The sequence below is a fragment of the Psammomys obesus genome, unplaced genomic scaffold, assembly GCF_907164565.1.
Source record: "Psammomys obesus unplaced genomic scaffold, mPsaObe1.curated_primary_1811, whole genome shotgun sequence".
In the NCBI taxonomy this organism is placed as follows: Eukaryota; Metazoa; Chordata; class Mammalia; order Rodentia; family Muridae; genus Psammomys; species Psammomys obesus.
In genome coordinates this window covers 7,328,833-7,348,724 of record NW_026596085.1, presented here as the reverse complement: position 1 = coordinate 7,348,724, position 19,892 = coordinate 7,328,833, and the positions used below count along the sequence as shown (strand labels likewise).

General features: G+C 41.8%; 1 protein-coding gene across 6 annotated transcripts in view; it reads left to right on the top strand.

Annotated features, from left to right (window-relative positions):
- Pphln1 (periphilin 1) overlaps window positions 1-19,892 on the top strand; it is an 82,084-nt gene that overhangs the window by 23,708 nt on the left and 38,484 nt on the right. For all 6 annotated transcript variants that reach the window (XM_055626831.1, XM_055626833.1, XM_055626835.1 and 3 more), the window contains one exon: window positions 13,841-14,049. In XM_055626831.1, coding sequence (XP_055482806.1) covers window positions 13,841-14,049 — 209 coding nt within the window. The remainder of the gene's footprint in view (window positions 1-13,840; window positions 14,050-19,892) is intronic.

The following is a 19,892-nucleotide window of genomic DNA, read 5'->3' as shown; positions in this document are numbered from 1 at the left end:
AAGCCTGGGAACCCTAGCCAGGCCTACCCCATTCTGCCTTGCCCAGGTACAGGCCATTTAATTAACCCCGTCAGGTAGAACGTTTTAGGCAGGTTTACACAAACAAGGGGCATGGAGCTACAGGATTTGCCGTTTTGCACATGCATTGGTTTGGTTCTTTGCTATTCAGTTTTTCCTTTTGGAGTGGGTGTTTTTACTTTTTGCCATTGTATTCCTTAGTTATGGGGAGGAGGGAGGCTCATAAACTTAAAACTAGTGACACAAGGCTCAGGGAACTCAGTGGCACGGTTCACAGAGCCCTTCTCCTCATTATAAATGCAGTGAACAAGGCAGGCTGAGGCCAGAGATCCCAGCAGAGCTGACTGTCCTGCAGGGAGCTCCAGAGATGTTGCTTTTTGTGTCTTGGCATCCTTGCCAAAGTGGGCTTTGGAGTGACGCAGTTACCTTGAGTCACTCGTAGTGTTGTAAATAACCTGAGTTCTCAATAAATCCTTATTTTGGTTTGGTTTAGTTTGGCTTGGTCATCAGGGCCTTCTTTGGGGAAAGGAAGGAAAAGTCACACAGCACATTATATATTGGAAATATGTGACTTGGTTTTGGAATTTTACAAGGGCTCACAATAGTTTGTTAGGAGTCTTCGAAGAGATTTTGCTCTTTGGCAGAGGCTGGTGGGTCTCAGAGTTTGAGGCCTGCTTGGTCTACATAGTGAGTTCTAGGCCACCCAAGGCTAGATAGTAAAACCCTCAAAAACAAACAAACAAAAACACATAATAACAAGACTATGAGGAACTCTTGAAAATCAACTGAATACATTTTGTATTCTGGAATGGAAGTGAGCCCTCTGGGGCCTAGTATGCTATGGTTTGAATATAAAGTGCCCTTCACAGGTGCATATGTTGAACACATGGTTCCTAGTTGCTGATAATATTTAGGAAAATGCTAGAAACTATGAAATGGGACTTTGCTGGGTGAAGTGTGTCACTAGGTGTGTGCCCCCAACTTAAACCTGAAATTGTGATCAGTCTAGATGTTGTCTTCCTTAAGTGGCAGTAAGAAAAGCTGACTGTCACTTAGTGCCTTAACTTTTTTATGAACTGTGAAGGAAAAGGTCCTGAGTCTCTCAGAGAATTGTTTTGGGGGCCCATAGATGAGGGCTGGTCACCTAGGGGTTCCACTTTATATGTTGGAGGGAAGCCAGTGAGGGCTGCAGAAGAAAGGCTTCTATTAGACAGTGAGCTGACAGGAGACAGCGTAGGCAACAGCCTTGGGGGGGAAGTACACAAACAACAGAGGTTTATTTAAACAACAGCTCCCAATAGGATGATGAGAGAGATCCTGGAAGTGGAAGTGGGGAGCGAGCCTGTGAGCCAGACTTTTCATAGGGTCTGGGGTCCTTCTCTTTTTCAGCCTATTCCCTTGTCCCTTCCCACCATCGTCATCGGTACCACTAGCCATAGCAATCTGTAATAGTTACAGAGTCCTAGAGAGGAGGAGGCAGCGCTAGGGGCAAGGAGTAGCTACTCTTAAAGGGACCGATTCCTGTATCCCAGGTCAGCTGACATTGCCTTGCTCCTCCTTTAGAATGCTAACTGCCACAATTCTATAGGTTTCAGAATTAGACACAAATCCATTTGATCCAAGCAAATCAGTTGCTATTCCCAGTCGCTGAAGTATTAGTGTGGGAGCGCCAGTTAGCCGCTCCAAATCTCAGAGTGTGGTATAGTTGCCAGAGATGGTAGGTATGCACAGTTGGCTGAATTTGGGCTAAGGAACCCCTTATCAAGAGCCAGAGCCTTGCCTAGAAGCAGAAAGCAAACCAATTCTCTTTTTTTGTGAGTGAGTAGCTAATTCACAGTCGTGCTGTGATCACCTTAACCTAGATGATTGTCTCTATATCAGCTATTTTACTGCTCAGTAGCACAGGGTAATTAAATCTTAATGTTTGGCAAACACGGCTACGAGAACAGTCAGATCCATAGCAGACTCTGTCCCCAAAGAAGCAACAGAAATAATGACACTCAATGAAAGAGTTTGTAGACATTCAACATTAGTGTCTGTGTAAGGTATATAGCCAGTTGCAAACAGAGAGAAGGACAGTGACTTGAGCGTCTATTTGCTATTCTGAGTGGTGGTGTTAGGACAGTTGTCTGCGCAGGCCTGCTATCCCTGCTTGCCCTGGTTGTGCTAGTGCTACCTTTGCTTGTATAGTGAGAGGAAGAAGGGCTAGTGTGAAAAACAAGACAGACAGCAGCAAAACTATTTAAAGACACTTCCGCCAAAAGTCTGGGCAGTCCTACTGACTACTGGAAAAATTAGAAAGCTAGCAAGTAATAAATTAACTATCGGGAGCATAACCTAGAAAATATTTTAAAATACTCCAGCATAAGAAGCGTGTTGAGTGATAAAGGAAATGGCTTGATTGATAGTGGAGTGTCACCAGGCATTCTTGGGCTGAGGAGAGCACAATAAAGATGTCAGTTCTGTTAACATCAGGGTGTGAACTTACTGTTTCCATTAAAAAACAAACAAATTTCAACTTTAAGGGTTTTGTTTTTGTTTTTGTTTTTTTTAATAGTAGAAATTGATAAACTGGCTCTAAAGATAACATGAAGAAATAAAGGGGCAAGTGGGGAAAATAGCCTTGAAAAAGGTGTGAATACTATAAAATATATAAATACATATATATATATGTATGTGTGTGTGTATATATATATAAATATAAATAAAAGACTAAAGCTACAGTTTGGGACAACACTACGGACACAGTTGTATTGTGTGGAAGAGTGAAGAAGGCTAGGAGGAGACCTAGCTAGATGGAAGGTTTGAGCTATAGCAACAGTGTGGTCCATGCTTACAAATAGAGAAAAAAAACTTTTGAATCAGCCATGTTGGGAGAAATATTTAGAGAAATAAGAAGTACCAAGCTTAGTATGCCCAAATAATGTCATCTCTAGCTTGCATCTTCTACTGATCGAGTTATCAAAGCAGAGGCTGGGTGAGACCCATAGCCAAACTTTGGGCTATGAAAGAAGGGGGAGATAGAAAGCTTTGGAGGAAACAGGAACTCCAAAAGGAGACCAACAGAGCCAAAACAAACAAACAAACAAACAACAAGCAAACACAAAACAACAACAAAAAACCCAAAAAAACTGAGCCCTGGGGTCCCAGCAGAGACTGATATCCCAACCAAGGACCATGCATGAGAGGACCCCGGCTCAGTCTCCAGATTGGTACCCTAGTAAGGGGACCAGGGACTGTTTTTGGCATTGGCAGGCTCTCTGATCCCCTCCCTGTGGGAGGTGTTGCTTTGCCAGGCAACAGAGGAAGAAAATGCAGCCAGTCTTGGTGAGACCTAGAGTCTGATGGAAGGGGAGGAGGACCACCCCTATCAATGGACTAGGAGAAGGGCATAGGGGGAGAAGAGGGCGGGAGGGATTGGGAGGAGATAAGGGAGGAGGCCACAGCAGGGATATAAAGTGAATAAATTGTAATAAATAATAAATAAAATTAAAAAAAAAAAAAAAAGGAAAAAAGACCTAGCCTGCAAAGCAGGTTGCAAAAGTTGCTTTTGTGTTAGCTTGGCTAGTGGTTTGTCTTTTTCTCCTAGAGAAACAGTTCTTAAGACTTTACTGTTTTTCTCCTTTTTTTTCCCCAAGACTGGGTTTTTCTGTGTAGCCTTGGCTGTCCTGGCGTTTGTTCATATGTGTGCAGTGCTCATGGAGGCCGGAAGAGGATGTGGCGATCCTGATGCTGGAATTGCAAGAGGGCTGTGAGCTGACGTGGGTGCTGAGAGCTGAACTTGGGCTTTCTGGAAGAGCACAGCTGACAGTTAACCACTGAACCATCTCTCCAGCCCTACGCTGATTTAAAAGAAAAGTTAGAAATAGAAACTAACGGTGACTGCAGAAATGTCCCAGCAGTCGTGAGCACTTGCTGCTCTGCGGACATGGTTTCCTTACATGCTCACTCTACTGTCTTTCCTTACAGTCCCAGAAGCTTGACTCGCTCTTGGCCTCTGTGGTTCCAGGCAATGTGTACACACACTACTCATACACATACAATTAAAAATATTTTAAAAAAGAAGCTAACTTAAAAGGTATATGCGGCTTCTAATATCGATAGCCATGTTAGTATATATTGGCTATAGTATATTCTGTATTTTTATCCACATTCATAAATAGAATTTTAAATTTTGCTTAGGTTCATATTAGACATACTATTTCATACATTTAAAAAAATAGCTGTTTCTGACAGTCCCACCAAGATTTTATCTATCTATCTATCTATCTATCTATCTATCTATCTATCTATCTATCTATCTATCTCTTCCTTCCTTATCTGGTAGTGCTCAAATAATAGTACACAGTGTGCCTGGAATGCCAAGAAATTTAGTCACTAGTTTTACAGCCCCAAAGCACATATAGCAGATCCCAGTGTGTAGTAGCTTTATAGAACATTACTTTGGTTTTCTGGTAAGTTGTCAAATGAAGAATTTTTTGGATTAAAGGGAACATGTTTTTGCAATTTGATAGCTGTCAGTATGCCTTTTTTAAAAAGCTGAAAAGTATTTCCATTAAAAAAATTAATTTTAATTTGGATGATTTTTTGTTTCCTTTTTTCCTTAATATAAATAAGCTTGCTGTTTCCTCTATGTGACTGCTATAAGTGTAACCCATAAGTGTGAGGCCTTTTTATTATTCTCGTCCTATGTTGGCGTATTATAATTATTTTCTGATCATACAGTGCTCCCTGTAATTATTCTACTTTGAATTTCATTTGCCATTAGTACATTTTCTAATTTGTAATTTCTAGTACATTGTCAATGGGTATTCGAATAAGATAAGTCTCTTTATAATATGGAGTTCATTGTATGGGCTATCTTCATTTTTTACATTTCTTTTATGCCAGATACTCTTCTTAGCCTCTCTGAGTAAAAAGGTGCTGCATTCATGTAGCCCTTATTTGTATAATGCATAGAAAACAACTTATACATAGTAAATAGACATTAATTATGTATCGTTGACAAATAACAAAGCGAGGGTTTTGTCTTTTTTTAATGATTGTCCTCCCAGCCAGTGGATTATACACAGTGATTATTTGAATTGTGGGAAGAAAGTGAAAGAACATTTGAAGTTTTCAATTTATATACAAGTTAGAACAGGGTCCCTATATTGGAGGTCTTATTAGTGTCCCCAACAATGACCTTAAGTGGTATAGAAAGATTGGAGTGGGTTTACAAATAACCTTTTGGGGGGGTGAGTAGGAGGAGTTCAGGAAAGGGTTTCTTTGTGTAACAGAGCCCTCGCTATCCTCGACTCACTTTGTAGATCAGGCTAGCCTTGAACTCACAGAGATTCACTACCTGCCTCTGACTCCCAAGTGCTGGGATAAAAGTGTGTACCACCATGCCCGCCCCGCAGATTACCCTTAAGGTAGACTTTAGTTTGGAACAACGTAAGTCTTTCCTCAGGGCTCCTGTTTTTGGCAAGATGTACAGTGGGAAGGTATTCTAAAAGTGTTATTTGCAGTGCTTAGGGACTGAGTCCAGGTCCTTACATATGCCAAGCCAACATGCTGCCACTGAGCTTCATCCCCAGCCCGGATTATTTTTGTGGCATGTTCTCGGTAAAGTCTAGTGTGTCCTCATGATTAGATCTGGGTTAGACATTTGCTGGGCACCCCTAAAGTGCTGTGTTCTTTTGAATCACACACCAGGCTGCACATGTTGTTTTGCAGTTTTATGACACTGATTTTTGTCTCTTGTTGAAGCTGGAATTTGTAGACATTTCCACTGCGAGTTAATTTTCCCTTGGGAATCAGTAAGTGGCTTCCTTCCTTCCTTCCTTCCTTCCTTCCTTCCTTCCTTGGTAGAAATGGTCATCTGTATGTCACATATGTCATCACCTGCTCCTTTTGTTTCTGTATTTATAGTTATGTTTCTTTTTGTTCAAAACACGTTTTAAATAAAGTTCAGAGTATTTTAGTCTTCATTTTGCTTTTCATTAAAGGAGTATCTTATGCTTTATGAAGTTACTCATTCAGACAGAAAAAGGTTGATTTGGACAGTCATTTCCTGCATTTTAATTACATGGTCTTAAAATGAATATTATGATGTAACAGATTTAAAGTATTATTTAATGTGTAAAATTAGGGAATAAGAGTCAAGTGGTCAGCATAAATGAAGTGGTTTTTCTGCATTCATATGAACGCTTTTTTCCATAAATATTAATGGTTCAGCATTTTCATACTTACTGTTATTTTTAATTTTATCTACAACAGAACACTTTTCTCATCTTGGCCTCTTAACAGTGACATAGAAGCGCAGATAGGTAATGGGGTTTGTGTTGAAGGTTGTGTCAAGTGATGTAGAAGGGTAAGAAACTCATTTGTCCTGTTAAAAATAGCTGATAATATGAACAGATCTTGAAAGAAAACTATTTACCAAGAGAGGGCTTGTCAATTTTTAAAAATTTTTATGTATCTTTATTTTATATTCATATGGGTGCTTTGCCAGCATCTATCTATGTGTACCTACCACATGTGTGTTCCTGGTGCCTGTGGAGGTCAGAAGAGGACATCAGATCTTCTGGAACTTTGCTTATAGGTGGTTGAAAGCCACCATGTGGGTGCTGGGACTTGAACCAGGATCTTTGGAAGGTCAGCTAATGCTCTTAACCCCTGAGCCAACTCCTCAGCTCCCCCAAAGAGGAGTTTGCTTGCATGGAGCTGAACAGGATAGAGGTATCAGCATAGGTGGATAACGTGTTAAAAACACTGAAAGGAGTTGGAGAACGTTGTTAGCTGGAGAAATCCTGGCTAATGAGAGACCTTTGTGTCACCTCTTCTTGCATGCTGTGGGTGGGTATGTGCTTGGAGTACAGGTGCCTGTAGGGATGAGAGGCTTTGGCTCTTCCTGGAGCTGGAGCTCCAGGCAGTCACTCCCTGATAGGAAACCAAATGCCAGTCCTTTACAAGAGCAGAATCGTGAACCTGCTGGGTCACCTGCCTGCCCTTACTATTCACAGCACTCAAAGAGAGTGGCTACACCTCTCATTCTCCACTTTCCACACCTGGGGCCTAACTCCAGGGAGGCAATATTTTCTCAGCTCACATGCTTCCTAATTTTTGGATTTGTGAGATGCATTCTGGTAATATTTCTTATTCCTCATTGCTTACTCCAAGTCACTGTTGTCCTTTGAACTTGCCCACTTCGATAACCCCACCCTTACCTATGACACATTTGTAGGATTTCACCCTTTTTCCTTGATAATTAGAATTTCTAGCTCACATTCTTTTTGGCTCACTTTGACTGCCTGCCCATCTCTAAAAATATAGAACAGTTCTTTTTTTTTGCATGTTTCAGCTATCCAGCAGGCATGGTCAAACCCTAGAATCTTCTCTGGGAATAGCTAGAGCTCTATCCTGAGCTTTGAATTTCCCTTCTGTCTTCTAGCTTGTGGAAAATTCTGTTATTCATATATACTCACACATTAGTAAGGTACCCTGTTTCAGTCCTTCTCAAAGAAATTCTGTGAGCACAGGAGTCTCCAAGGAAGTGTAGTGGAAATTTTAATGTCTTTGAAAACTCGGTTATGGGGGCTGGAGAGATGGCTCAGTGCTTAACAGCACTGTCTATTCTTCCAAAGGACCCGGGTTCAATTACCAGCACCCATTTGGCAGCTCACAACTGTCTATACCCCAATTCTAAGGGATCTGACACCTTTACACTAATGCACATAAAATAAAATTTAAATAAGTTATTTTTAAAAACCTCAGTTCTGTTCTGTAAACATATTTTTGTTTTGATCCCAGGTGTGGGATATGGGGCTGCTTTAGGTTGTTCACAGCAGCAAACTCGTTGCCTTGTGCAGGCTCTGACAGGAGAATGATCTTTGCCAGTTGCAGATAGTTTAATTCTAAGGACTCTGGAGAGGTAATAAATGCCAGAGCTGAGAGTGAGGGGGCTGGGTACAGATGGACGCGCCTCTGAGGAAAAAGGCTGTTGCTGTTCCTGGTTGCTGCTGTTGTGGTTTGACAAAGAAAAAGTTGGAGAAAGTTGAAATGAAGCTTAGACTTGCCTGAAGGAAGTTCTAGCCAGCAGGAAGTAGCTAAAGAGAAGTACACCCCATGTCTCTGCTAACCTTCTTTATCTCCTATGTGGTGTTGTGGTGTTGGAAGGGATCTGGGTGGAAAAAGGAGGTAGAAACATAAGCCCAAATAAAATAGATTTAAAGACAGCTTTTCTACAGAGAAGCATTGTTGATTTTTAGAATGCAGAGTTAGAATGCCTGGGGGTTCCGCTGTGGCTAGGGGTGGAGCCTCCTTAGATTTGTATTGTTTTGTGGTTACAAGGTGATATTTATAGGGGTTTGGGGTTGATTCCAGCCCGTTGCTCCATGCTTTCTCTTGGCATCCTCCGTTGCCACTTTGCTGGGATGAGCCCTTCTAATGGAGGCTACCTACAACTTCCTGTGAAGTTCCAGAGCACACTCTTTCCCTACTCTTTGCTTCATGGTCTTTCTTGTCTGTCTGTTCTCTTCATTTCTTTTCTCTCCTATTGAATGTCTAGTACCCCCCTTCTTTTTGTCAGATTCTTGTATGTTGGATTTTCAGTTCCCATTCTGCAGTAAGATGGCTTTCTTGCTCACCTTCCACAGCAGATAGGCACCTACCATCCCTTCTGCACAATTTTCTCTCTCTCCCAACTGAAAAGCATTAGCTTGACACTTTAGTGACAGGTGTTTGATTCATAATAATTGTTTTTTCCCAACATTTTAGTAGACCAGCAAGTCACATGACTTCTAAATCCTAAATGTAGATTTCTCCCAACATCTGTAGTATTTCATAAGAACTTTTCTTATGCTTTCTGCCTTTACTTCTTACTTTCTCTTCTGATAGTTTTTACCCACAATACCCTTTAATCCCTCTCTGTGTGCTGTGGGGCTGACATGCTTTCTTTGGACCTGAATCTGGACTTCCAGGATGCAGCTCTCTGAATCTGGTGGCCTAATTAAAGCACTTGAGATTTGACTCATTCAAACAGAGTAAGTATCCTATAAGTGAAAAATAAAAAACCATGGATTTTCAAGGTTTAAGATGAAAACACAATGTAGGTTTCCAAGTACTGATTATATGTTGATAAGACAGACATAGTGGCAAAGTGAGCTAAGTTGGAAATTGCTAAAATCAATTTCATTTGTCTCTTTTATCTTATAGACAGAGTCTCACTATGTAGCCCTGACTGACTAGCTTCACTTACTTCTTTAAATATGGTTGCTGCATATTTGACTCACTTAATTCCTACTACAGTGTTGACCCAACTGTCAATTTTGCTAAAATACCTATTTAGGTTTATTGTCAGGATGACCACTGACTTCACTAAGTAGCTAAGAATGTGTATGGTTGTTTTGTCTGTTTGTATGTCGCCATGTTCTTACCTGATGCTTGAAGAGGTCAGAAGAAGGCACTGTGTGCCCTGGAATTGGAGTTATGGGTAGTTGTGAGTCTCTGTGTGGGTTCTGGGAACAACCTGGGTCCTCTGTAAGAACAAAGGGCTCTTTTTTAAAAATAATAATAATAACAATTTATTTAGTTTTATTTTATGTGTATTAGTGTAAAGATGTCAGATCTCTGAAATTATAGACAGTAATGAGCTGCCATGTGGGTGCTGGGAATTGAACCCCGGGTCCTTTGGAAGAGCAGACAGTGTTCTTAACCCCTGATACATCTCTCCAGCCCGAGTAGCTAAGAATGATGTTGAACTTTGTTTTTAAAAAATACAAATTTAGCTGGAGGTGGTTGCTCACACTTTTAGTCCCAGTAGAGGCAGAGTCAGTCAGATCTCTTGAGTTCAAGGACATATCCAGTGCTTCACAGAGAAAGCCTGTCTTGAGAAAAACAAAATAAGAACAAATTTGTTCATTTTGTATGTGTACATGTCTGTGTAAGTATGGGTGTGCTCCTGGCACAATGGGCATGTTGGGGTCAGAGGACAAACTTTAAGAGTTGGTTCTCTCCACCATGTTGTTTTTGGGGTTTGCACCCCGACTGTCAGGCTTTATAGCAGCTGCCTTGTCATCCTGATTCCCTTGCCCCCATCCTTGGAGTACTGCTGAGCTCAGCATTATGTGTGCTGCAGATAGAATCCGGGACTTCATGCAAACACTCTTCCAACTCAGAGCCCCACATCAGGTTTAAAACAAACAAACAAACAACTTACTAGTGAGACTTTAGAACACTCACTCAGTCTTAAATGGGATGTTTTCCATCAGATGCCTTCCCTCACGTCTCAGGGAGCTACTAGAAAGAGGAGAGAGAAAGTTTTTAAAAGCCAGTGGGGCTGGCAGAAAGCAAGGAAAGAAGGCCTCCCAGACACAACAGCACTGGTACACACATGAACTCAGACTGTGGCCCATGCACAGGCTCTCCACACGCCTAAGCCAGATGAGGTCTCAGTGCTGAGAGAAAAGGAGCTTGCCAGTCCCCACCCTAACCCTCAAGCTATCTCCAGTCAATAACTGCATGCAGGTGAAAAATTAGTTCTCCAAGGGAGTCTCACTGGGAAACAAACCATACTTAACTGGCACCTGTACCCAGCAGGAGATGGCCAGCACAAAACAGATTCAATGTTGCTTTTGGATGTTCTTTTGTCATTGCTTTGTTTGGGCTTTTTTTCTTTTTTAATTTTACAGAATTTTTTGTGTATATGGTTCCCTAGTATGTTTTTAATGGGCCTTCTGTGTGTGTCAGCATCTGTATGTGTTTCTTGTGATTTCTCTTTGGCTCTTTTTTTCCTGTTTGTTTTGTCCTATTCTGTTTTGTTTTTTATTTTATCATATTTTGCTTTATTACTATTAATTTTTAGGTGCTTGTTTTTATTATAGTGAGGGAGAGAGAGAAAGGGCATGGATTTGGGTGGGTAGGAAAGTAGGGAGGATCTGGGAGGAATTGGGAGGACAAAATAGTCAGAATATAATGAGAATAATTACTTTCAATATGAAGTGAAAAAGAACGAAAGCTTAAAAACAACAACAACAACAAAAGAATAAAACGAAATGAAATTAGGCCCAGCAAGCCATGAGGACAAAGCCAGAGCAGCACTCCTGTAAGGCCTCTGCTTCAGTTCCTGCCTCCAGGCCCTGGCCTTGTGTTCCTGCCCTGTCTTCTGTCAGTGATGGACTGTGACCATGATGTACAAGCCCCACCTCCACCCACCCAACCACCTCCACCCACCCAACCACCTCCACCCCCAAAAAATAAAACCACCCACCTTTCTAGTACATATATACCAGTATTAAATTGTAGAACCAGCTCCTTTGGACATTTACTACCAATCCTGAGACTGACGCTAAACTTCCCTAGAGTCACAACACCTATTAAGTAACTGACATAGTCCTACCCAGATAGCTGACAAAGTATTAGCACTTTGCCAAGCAGGTACTTAGGGAGTTGTTTGTTGTGACATCATTGCTCACTTTGGTAGGCAGCAGCTAGCCTTGTGTGAAGTGGCTGAGCGGCAGCCTAGCCACTGACTGCTTATTTTGAGCTGTGCTTTACTTGACTGCCCTCTGGTGTTGGGATTAGGAAACTAGCTCAGTGGTTCATGTTTTCAAGACGGCTGTCTTTGATTGCTTACCCAGATACTGCATGCATACTTCATGTCTACATGCTGCCATTCAGATGCCATACAGCCCGTCTCACCCATCCTGTTTCTCAGATTGGCTTTTCTCACGTCACCAATATGTCATGCTAGAATTCTGAGAATCCGTATCCTGGGTCTTTCATGCTTGTGTAATCAAATAGGCACCATTCCCATCTAAGCTACCACTGTTTCTTCCCTGGAATACATGAATTCCCTTGAATTCTCCCGCCTCTTCCTGACTGCATCCACATGTGTTCTAGGTCAGTGCCAGCTTTTCCTCTTGTCCTCAATTCAGAGATAGCAGGGATCCTATAGCACCGCTGGTGGCATCTGCTTCTCCATTGGGTCTGCAATACAGTTCTTAAGACCTGCATAGATAGATATTGACTGATTACTGATGTTGGAGTGAACCATACTTAATTATATTACGGTTCTTGAGTGCTTTCTTGGAATATTGATGCTGCATATGAGTTCACTTACATATAAATTAATTTTAGATGCTTTTTATTTTTTCCTAGGGAAACTTAATTGTTTCTATTGGGCACTATATTTGGGGAATTGATTATCTAGCACTCGACTGAACTTAAGGCAACCAGCTACTCATGTAGTGGGGACTGATAATCAGTTTAAAATTATTTTCAGAAAGAGCTGTGGGTTTGGTCTCCAGCACTGGGAAAAGAAGGAAAACAATAAACAAGCAAACAAAACACATCCTTGGTTTGCATTGGCACTTGTCTGTATAAGGTACAGTGCCTTGGCAGGTATGGTGATACACACATGTAATGCCAGCTCTTGGGAGATTGAAATCTGAAGATCGCTGTGAGTTTGAGGTCGGGTACATAGCCCAGGCTAAGAGTAAGACCCTGTCTCAAAACAAAAGCAACAAAAATAAACAGCTAAGTCCTGGAGAGATAGCTCAGAAGTTAAGGGCACTGGCTACTTTTCCAGAGGTCCTGAGTTCAATTCCCAGAAACCACATGATGGCTCACAACCATTTGTAATGAGATCTGGTGCTCTCTTCTGGCCTGCAAGCATACGTGCAGTACAGAACACTATGTATGCATAATGATAAATAAATCTTTAAACATCATTACTTAAATTTAATATGAAAGTATGCTTATTTAAAGCTTTCTTTGATCATTCTTTTTATAGAGGTTTTTATTTTAAGATGTCTTGTTTTTATAATATAGATGTTTATATCTTGATTCACTTAGAAGTTTGATTTACTTTGTTCTCCTGTGTAAAGTTTTTCTTCTTCTCTCTACCTCTTTTACTTTTTCATTGCTAGTGTCACACACATTCAGAGTGATCGCTGCAGACTGAGCTGTATCCTCAGCCTTGCCTAAAATTGTAGTAGGCTTGCTTGCTGCTTAATAAAGAAACTGAATTTATGAAAAATCAGAGTGATTTATAAAGGTGGTAGGATTCGTACCAGTCAGTGTACTGAGGACACAAGGTCAGAGAGTAAGGATTTAGTAGCTTGAGACAGGGTTGGCATCCATAACTTCTGGGTTAGATGGATTGCTTTAGTTTGTATGGCTTTGGTGTCTTGGGTATTATAGGATTCTAATGACATCCTTGGGCACTACCCATCAGTGCCCCTACACCCACACCAATGGCCATGAAAACAAAATGTCTAGCTACCAACTTTGGAGATAAAAGACAATGGTGGAACATCTCTTCAGAGAGGCCTAACATGAGCTTTCTGATTATCTTTTTAAAACATGTACATAAACTATATGGAGTGAATATTCCTGGTGTGAACTCTGAAATGTGGCAGAGTAGGAAACTTAGTGAGCATCATGGCAGTGGATGCAGGTTTGTGACTTTGGAACCTTTGGATGAAGGATGTCCATTACATTTAGAAAGGAATGACTTGATGTGAGCTGTTTTTCTTGGAAGAAATTACAATTCCTGGGTGTTTCTGAGAGCAGAAGATACCGTGTTTGTGTTTTCACATTTTGAAATAAAGTAGCTTTGCACTTGATAATCTGGCTCTATCCCAGGCTGTGAAAAGTGGTACATTCTAAGTCATGTTTTACTGAAAGTTTTGCTTTGTTATCTGACTTCAGCATCCGGTTGCTGTTAAGAAGGGGAAGCAAGACTTCAGTGCAGACAGTAATCTGATCCTTTGCCATTTGTGTAGATTTTTGTATAGAAGATATGATTAAACTTTTTTTTTTTTTTTTTCCTTCAAAGGGACATGAGAGATGGCTTTAGAAGAAAAATCTACTCTTCCCATTATTCGAGAGATCGGTCTCCCCATAAAAGGGACGCTCCTTTTTTCAGAGAATCGCCTGTAGGCCGGAAGGACTCCCCACACAGCAGATCTGGCTCCAGCGTCAGCAGCAGAAGCTATTCTCCAGAGCGGAGCAGGACACACTCCTTCCATCAGTCCCAGCATAGAAGTATGTATGCTTTTCTTCTTCATGTTCTCTTTTCCTCGAAGGGTTTTTTGATACTTTTCCTTTTAATTTCCACTGATGAGAGTGTAACAGAGTCACACTGATTTGGAGCTGTGGGATGAAATATTTTTTTTCTTGAGTAATTTCAAACATTCAGAAACTTGGCAGAACAGTGTAATAACTACATACACATAGCTTTCCTCAATTCCCTGTGTGCAATTAGAGCCTGCGTGACAGTTAAGTTTGAATTCGTCAGTGTGTGAGAGGGAGGCCCTTGTTGCCATCAAGCCATCTTTCTAGTAGTCCAGCTAAGAACTTCAGCAGTCTCTGTCTCCTCCTCCCACCAGGCCTCAGGTTCGTTCTTAGTAGCTGTTGTTGGATTCTTATGTTCAACAAATATCTATAAGTTGTCTGCAAAGCAGTGAAGCATCACAAAACACGTTTGCGTATGGGTGTGTAGATGAAGACTGAGGTAAGAATATTGTTCGTGGGCAGAGAAGAAGGCCCAATGGACAAAAGCGCCATGTGCACAGATTTTGATCCTCAGAACCTGCGGGAAGGAGAGGCGCAGCGCCAGCTTCTCTACTCCTGGCACTCCTAGACAACAGGAAGCTTGCAGACCAGCTAGCCTGGCGCGTACAGTGGTGAGCAATGACAGACACACCTCATACAACGTAGAGAGGAAGGACCGACAGTCAGGGTTGTCAGAGTTCTTGTGTGTGCCGTGACGCATCCATGCCCGTGTTCCCATATATGAACATGCACACACACATACACAAAGAAAAGGGTTTTTTTACTTCATGTGTATGAATGTGCTGTGTGCTCCTATTTCTGTGCACCAGACATTATTCTTGTATGTCTGTGCCTGCCAAGTGCCCTAGAAGGCCAGGATGGGGCATTGGATTTCCTAGAATTAGAGTTACAAATGATTGTAAGTCACCATGTGCATGCTGGGAATTTAACTGGGGTCCTCTAGAAGAGCAACAAGTACTCTTAACCACCGAGCCATCTCCCCAGACCAGAAAAAAAGATCCTTTAAAAGTATGTTCTTTGAAGAACAGAAACAAACAGCAGTGTCCACATGTGTGATTGCGTAGAAACTCCTGGAAACTGTGAGTTGTGCTGTAAAGGTTAGTGTCTGTGCATTTACTCATTTGCTTGTTTTTTCCTCTGATCCCCCCAACTCAGGCAGCCACATCTCTCTCCAAAAGCTCTCAAGACAGTAGACAACCTCTAACTCTACTGAGTGCTATAGTGGGTAGAGAGATACTAAAGAAGGCACACCTTCAGACTCCCCCACCCTCTTTAGAAGAGGACGTCTTACCTGTTTGGTGGAAAAGAAAAATATCTTTGAAAGCTGATAGTGAAGTCTGAATTAAACTTAAAATAGTAATGGAAACAAGGCTCTTATTTGATAGCACCTAGAGAGCCTAACCTTCTGATTATACTCTAAAACAGAGATTTGCTTTCTTTTGGTTCTGAGACAGGATTTAGCTATTATCCCAGGCTGTTTGTGATCTCATTGTGCGTCCCAGAATAGCTTTGAGCTCTCAGTAGTCCTCCTGCCCCAGCCTCCCGAGCGCCAAGTGCCACTGGACCTGGCTTGCAGCAGAGGTTTCTAGGGAATCATTTTCCTCTGTCTCCACTTGGGAATTTGAAGAGGAGTGTGAGCCGCTATGTGGTGTTGGTCGGGGTCTCCAGGGCTGTGTCCCACCATCCTGTGTCTGCAGTGACATAGCAGTAACAAAGACAACAGAGTGTGAGGTAATCAGTAAGCAGACCATAGAGACTTGCTAAAGCCACCATTCTTGTTTTCTTCGTCTTTGGATTGGAATTAGCTTTTGTAGCTAATAAGCTCTCTTACTAGTTACCTTGACTCTTTAATGAAAGCTATTCTCAGACAGTGTTTTATATTTCTGTCACACTTCAGAGTACTCAGTAGACCAACTTACAAAAAGTCAATGCAAAAGTCTTGTTGTAAGCAACAACAACAGTAATTATTTTGACAGTAAGTAGCAGGTTTGCTTTGGTCTGAAAGTTTGTATGCCCACAACTCCTCCATTACTAGTGGCTTGAGCGAAATTGATTAGCTGTGTGTTAATGTTTATAAGTATAAATATAAGGTCAAGATAACAGTTTTATTATTCCTTGTGCCCTTATTGTTTTAGTTCTTAAACCCACTCCCTTTCCCCCAGCTAGGGACTGAGCAAGAACTTTGAAGACACTAGTTTCATTGCTGAGCTAAGTTTCTAGCCCTTCTATGTGGATGTGTGTGTGTGCACATGTGTGTGGGGGCAAGAGAACATCCTTAGGTATCACCTTCAAGAAGGTTGTCCACCTTTTTTGAGACGGTGTCTCTCTGTTATTGGGCTGGAGCACACCACTTAGGGTAGACAAGTGGTTAGCAACTAGGGATCTGCCTGTGTCTGCCTCCTCAACACCAGGATCACAAGCATGCACACCATGCCCAATTTTTCTGTTTAATTTTCAAAATCTATTTATTTAGTTTTTGTGTGGAGGTTGCTCACATATCTTGGCCCATGTGTGGAGGTCAGAAAACAACTTGTAAAAGTCTGTCTCTCCTTTCATTGTGTGGATCTTAGGGACTGAACATACCCTCGTAAGGATGGCTGAAAGTGTCTTTACTCATGGAGCCATCTTGCTGACCACGTTCCTGCTCTTTCACAGGGGTCCTGGGGCTCAAACTCAGGCCCTCATGCTCATGAGATAAGCACGCAACTGTTAACTGCCGACTTTTCCCAGACTTCAGTTTTTTATAAGTAGTAGTGCGTTTTTTTATTTGCTTTTGTATGTCTGTGTGCGCACACGTTACCAGTGTACACATGGATGTCAGAGTACAACTTAGGGAGAGTCCGTTCTCTCTTTCCACTGTGCGAGTCCTGTTTAATTTAACTCAGGCTGCCAGCGTTGGCAAGGTTTGTAATTCCAAGTGACTGAATGACTTTGCTCTCCTTTTGTTTGTTTAGTTGGTAGAGGGTCTCATGTACCCCAAGTTGGCTTCACCTGGCTGAGGACTCCTTACCTGCTAGCTCTGCCTTCTGTGTTCTGGGGTTGTGGATGTGCGCCACCATGCCCAGATCGTTAGATCGACTTCACTACTTTGAACTTTTTGTCTCCAACCCCTTGTGGTACTGATGTGAAGACAGCTGTGAGCTCATTGGTTTTAGTTGTCCATATTTAAATGCTAACTGCATGGTGACCTGGTTTGCTTTGCTTTCTTTTCTTCTTCTTTTTTTTAATATTCATTCATTCATTCATTCATTCATTCATTCATTCATTCATTTATTATTGATACAGCATTGTGCCTGCCTGGTGCACCAGAAGAGGCACCAGGTCTCACTGTAGGTGGTTGTGAGCCACCATGTGGTTGCAGGGAATTGAACTCAGCTAGTGTTCTTAACCTGAGCCATCTCTCCAACCCTACTTTACTTTACTTATACTTTAATCATTTATAATTTTTTATCAGTAATGTGACATTTATCTTTGCTTTTAGCAGGAAATGCTATCTCAAGAAGAAAGTATAATAGTTTTATTTACTGTTTGAAAACTTTGTGCATGTATTCAATGTTTTGATAAATTTATTCCATATTCTTGTCCTTCTATCTTTTCCTAAATCCATCCATCCCTCCCTCCCTCCCTCCCTCCCTCCATCCCTCCCTCCCTTCCTTTCTTCTTCCCTTCCTTCCTTGTTGCAGTGTGTGCATTGGTGTAGGGTCAGCCACTGCAGTATGAGCAACCTCTTAGGGCTGCATCCCCGAGGAAATGGGGTCTCCCTCTCTGCGTAGCTGTCCATTTCTCCCCCCACCTCCCCAGGTAGGGGTAGACTTTATGACATCCCCTGTTCATGCTGGAGTGTCGGCTGGTCTAATCTTGTACAGATCATGTGTGTCAGTCACAGCACTGTGAGTTCTGTTGTGTCTGGAAGACAGTGTTTTGCAGCAGTCTTCCAGAACCCTTGGCTCTCAACAGGCTTTCTGCTCCTCTTCTTCAGTGATCCCTGACTTTGGGAGGAAGAGGTGTGATAGACTGTGACATTTGCAGTTTGACCAGTTGTGCTCAAGTCTCTGTATTAGTTGATGTCTACTACAGAGTGAGGGTTCTCTGCATGGGTGAGAGTTCCGCTCATCTGTGGGTGTTACAAGTGAAATTGTGAAATGTGCAGGTAAATGGACAGAGTTGGAAATCAAAAATTGTGATTTAATTCTTTGAGACATGATCATGCTGTATAGAGCTGGCTGGACTGTAGCCTAAAATCCTAACCTGGCTTAGAACTTGCAATCCTCCTGCTTCAGTCTCTTGAGTGTCTGTGCTTATACGTACGCACCACCATGCTGGGTATTTCACTTCTTAAATCATAAATAGACAAGATTTTTACTTTGTTCCATTACTTTCAAAATTTCTGTTCCTTGATTTCTTTCCTACACCATGATGTAAAGATCAACTTGACAGTGAGCTGAATCTGATGTAGCTGATAGCACAGTGAGTGTATGAGACAGATGGAAGACTATTGTGTTCAGCTTCAGTTGGCACCAAGGAAGACAAGAGGAGCAAATGGACTGAGATTAGGTAGACCACTTGGAATTGGAGCAGGTTAGACAACACAGAGGAAAGAAAGGTGTGGCCAGGAAGATAGAGAAAACGGCACTAGGGCATGGAGTATACCCAGAGGGCTGTGTGAGGAAGGAAGGCTTAGTCCTTAGCCCAGAGTGCTGGGAAATGGTGTGGAGAGAGGAGGGTCCTGTTTGGAAGAGGTTAGGTTAAGACTTGTGCGAGCCACAGAAGTGAACCTGGGTTGTCTTCCTGATGTCCCTGCTGAGATAATTTAGGCCTTCCCTATCACTCGCATCTCCATGGTTACCATGTGACTATAGATTATAGTAGTTGGGCCGAGTAATTGCAGAGTGTGGTCTTCCAAATTCTGAGGCCAAATAAGCTTGTTTATATTCTGTTTGTCTTGGGATTTTTTCTCACTGTGGTAAAAGACGAATGGCACAGATATAAAAATCAAATGCCCAAATATTAACATCTTATTTATGTGTCATTAAAATTTATTGATGGAGAAAGAGTGAGAAAGAGTGAGTCAAGTAACGCAGGCTAAAGCTGGTTACTTGACTGTCTTTCTAGGGCAATTGGGACCGCAATTTCCAGCTGGACTGGGTCAGGATGAAAATCCTGATTGGGGCTTGGTAGAACTCTGTTTTGAAATGCATTTATCTGTCTGTCTGTCTGGCTGGCTGGCTAGCTAGCTAGATGATATTTGCCTGTTGGGTGCTGATCCTGTGGGTGGCTACAAATTAGGCTCTTTTTGTTTGTCGAGTTATCCCCTGGTCTCCTGAGACCTGCTTGACCGGGAGACAAGGGCAGAAATACGGCTTGATGTTTTAGCTCCTTACTTACCATTGGCATTCATCTGGAAGCATGGCTGCTGAACACCCAGGTCAGTTAAAATAGTCTTGAAACAGGAATAGTAGTTTAAAGCCTGTCTTAAAACATAACCAAAACAAAGTTTTAAATAAATTCTGATTCTGTTTGGACTTAATTAGCTAAAAGCCTGACAGACTCAGTAGAAAATCCCAAGCTATTATCTTGACAAAATATAAGGTCATTGCTCTTTAAACAAGTATTTTAAAAACCAAATCAGTGTGTGTGTTTGTGCATGTAGGCCCAGAGAACAACTTTGGATGTTGGTCTTCAGGCACAGCATGCGTTCTTTTCTTTCTTGCTTGCTTTTTTCTTTTCCTTTCTTTCTTTCTTTCTTTCTTTCTTTCTTTCTTTCTTTCTTTCTTTCTTTCTTTCTCTCTCTCTCTCTCTCTCTCTCTCTCTCT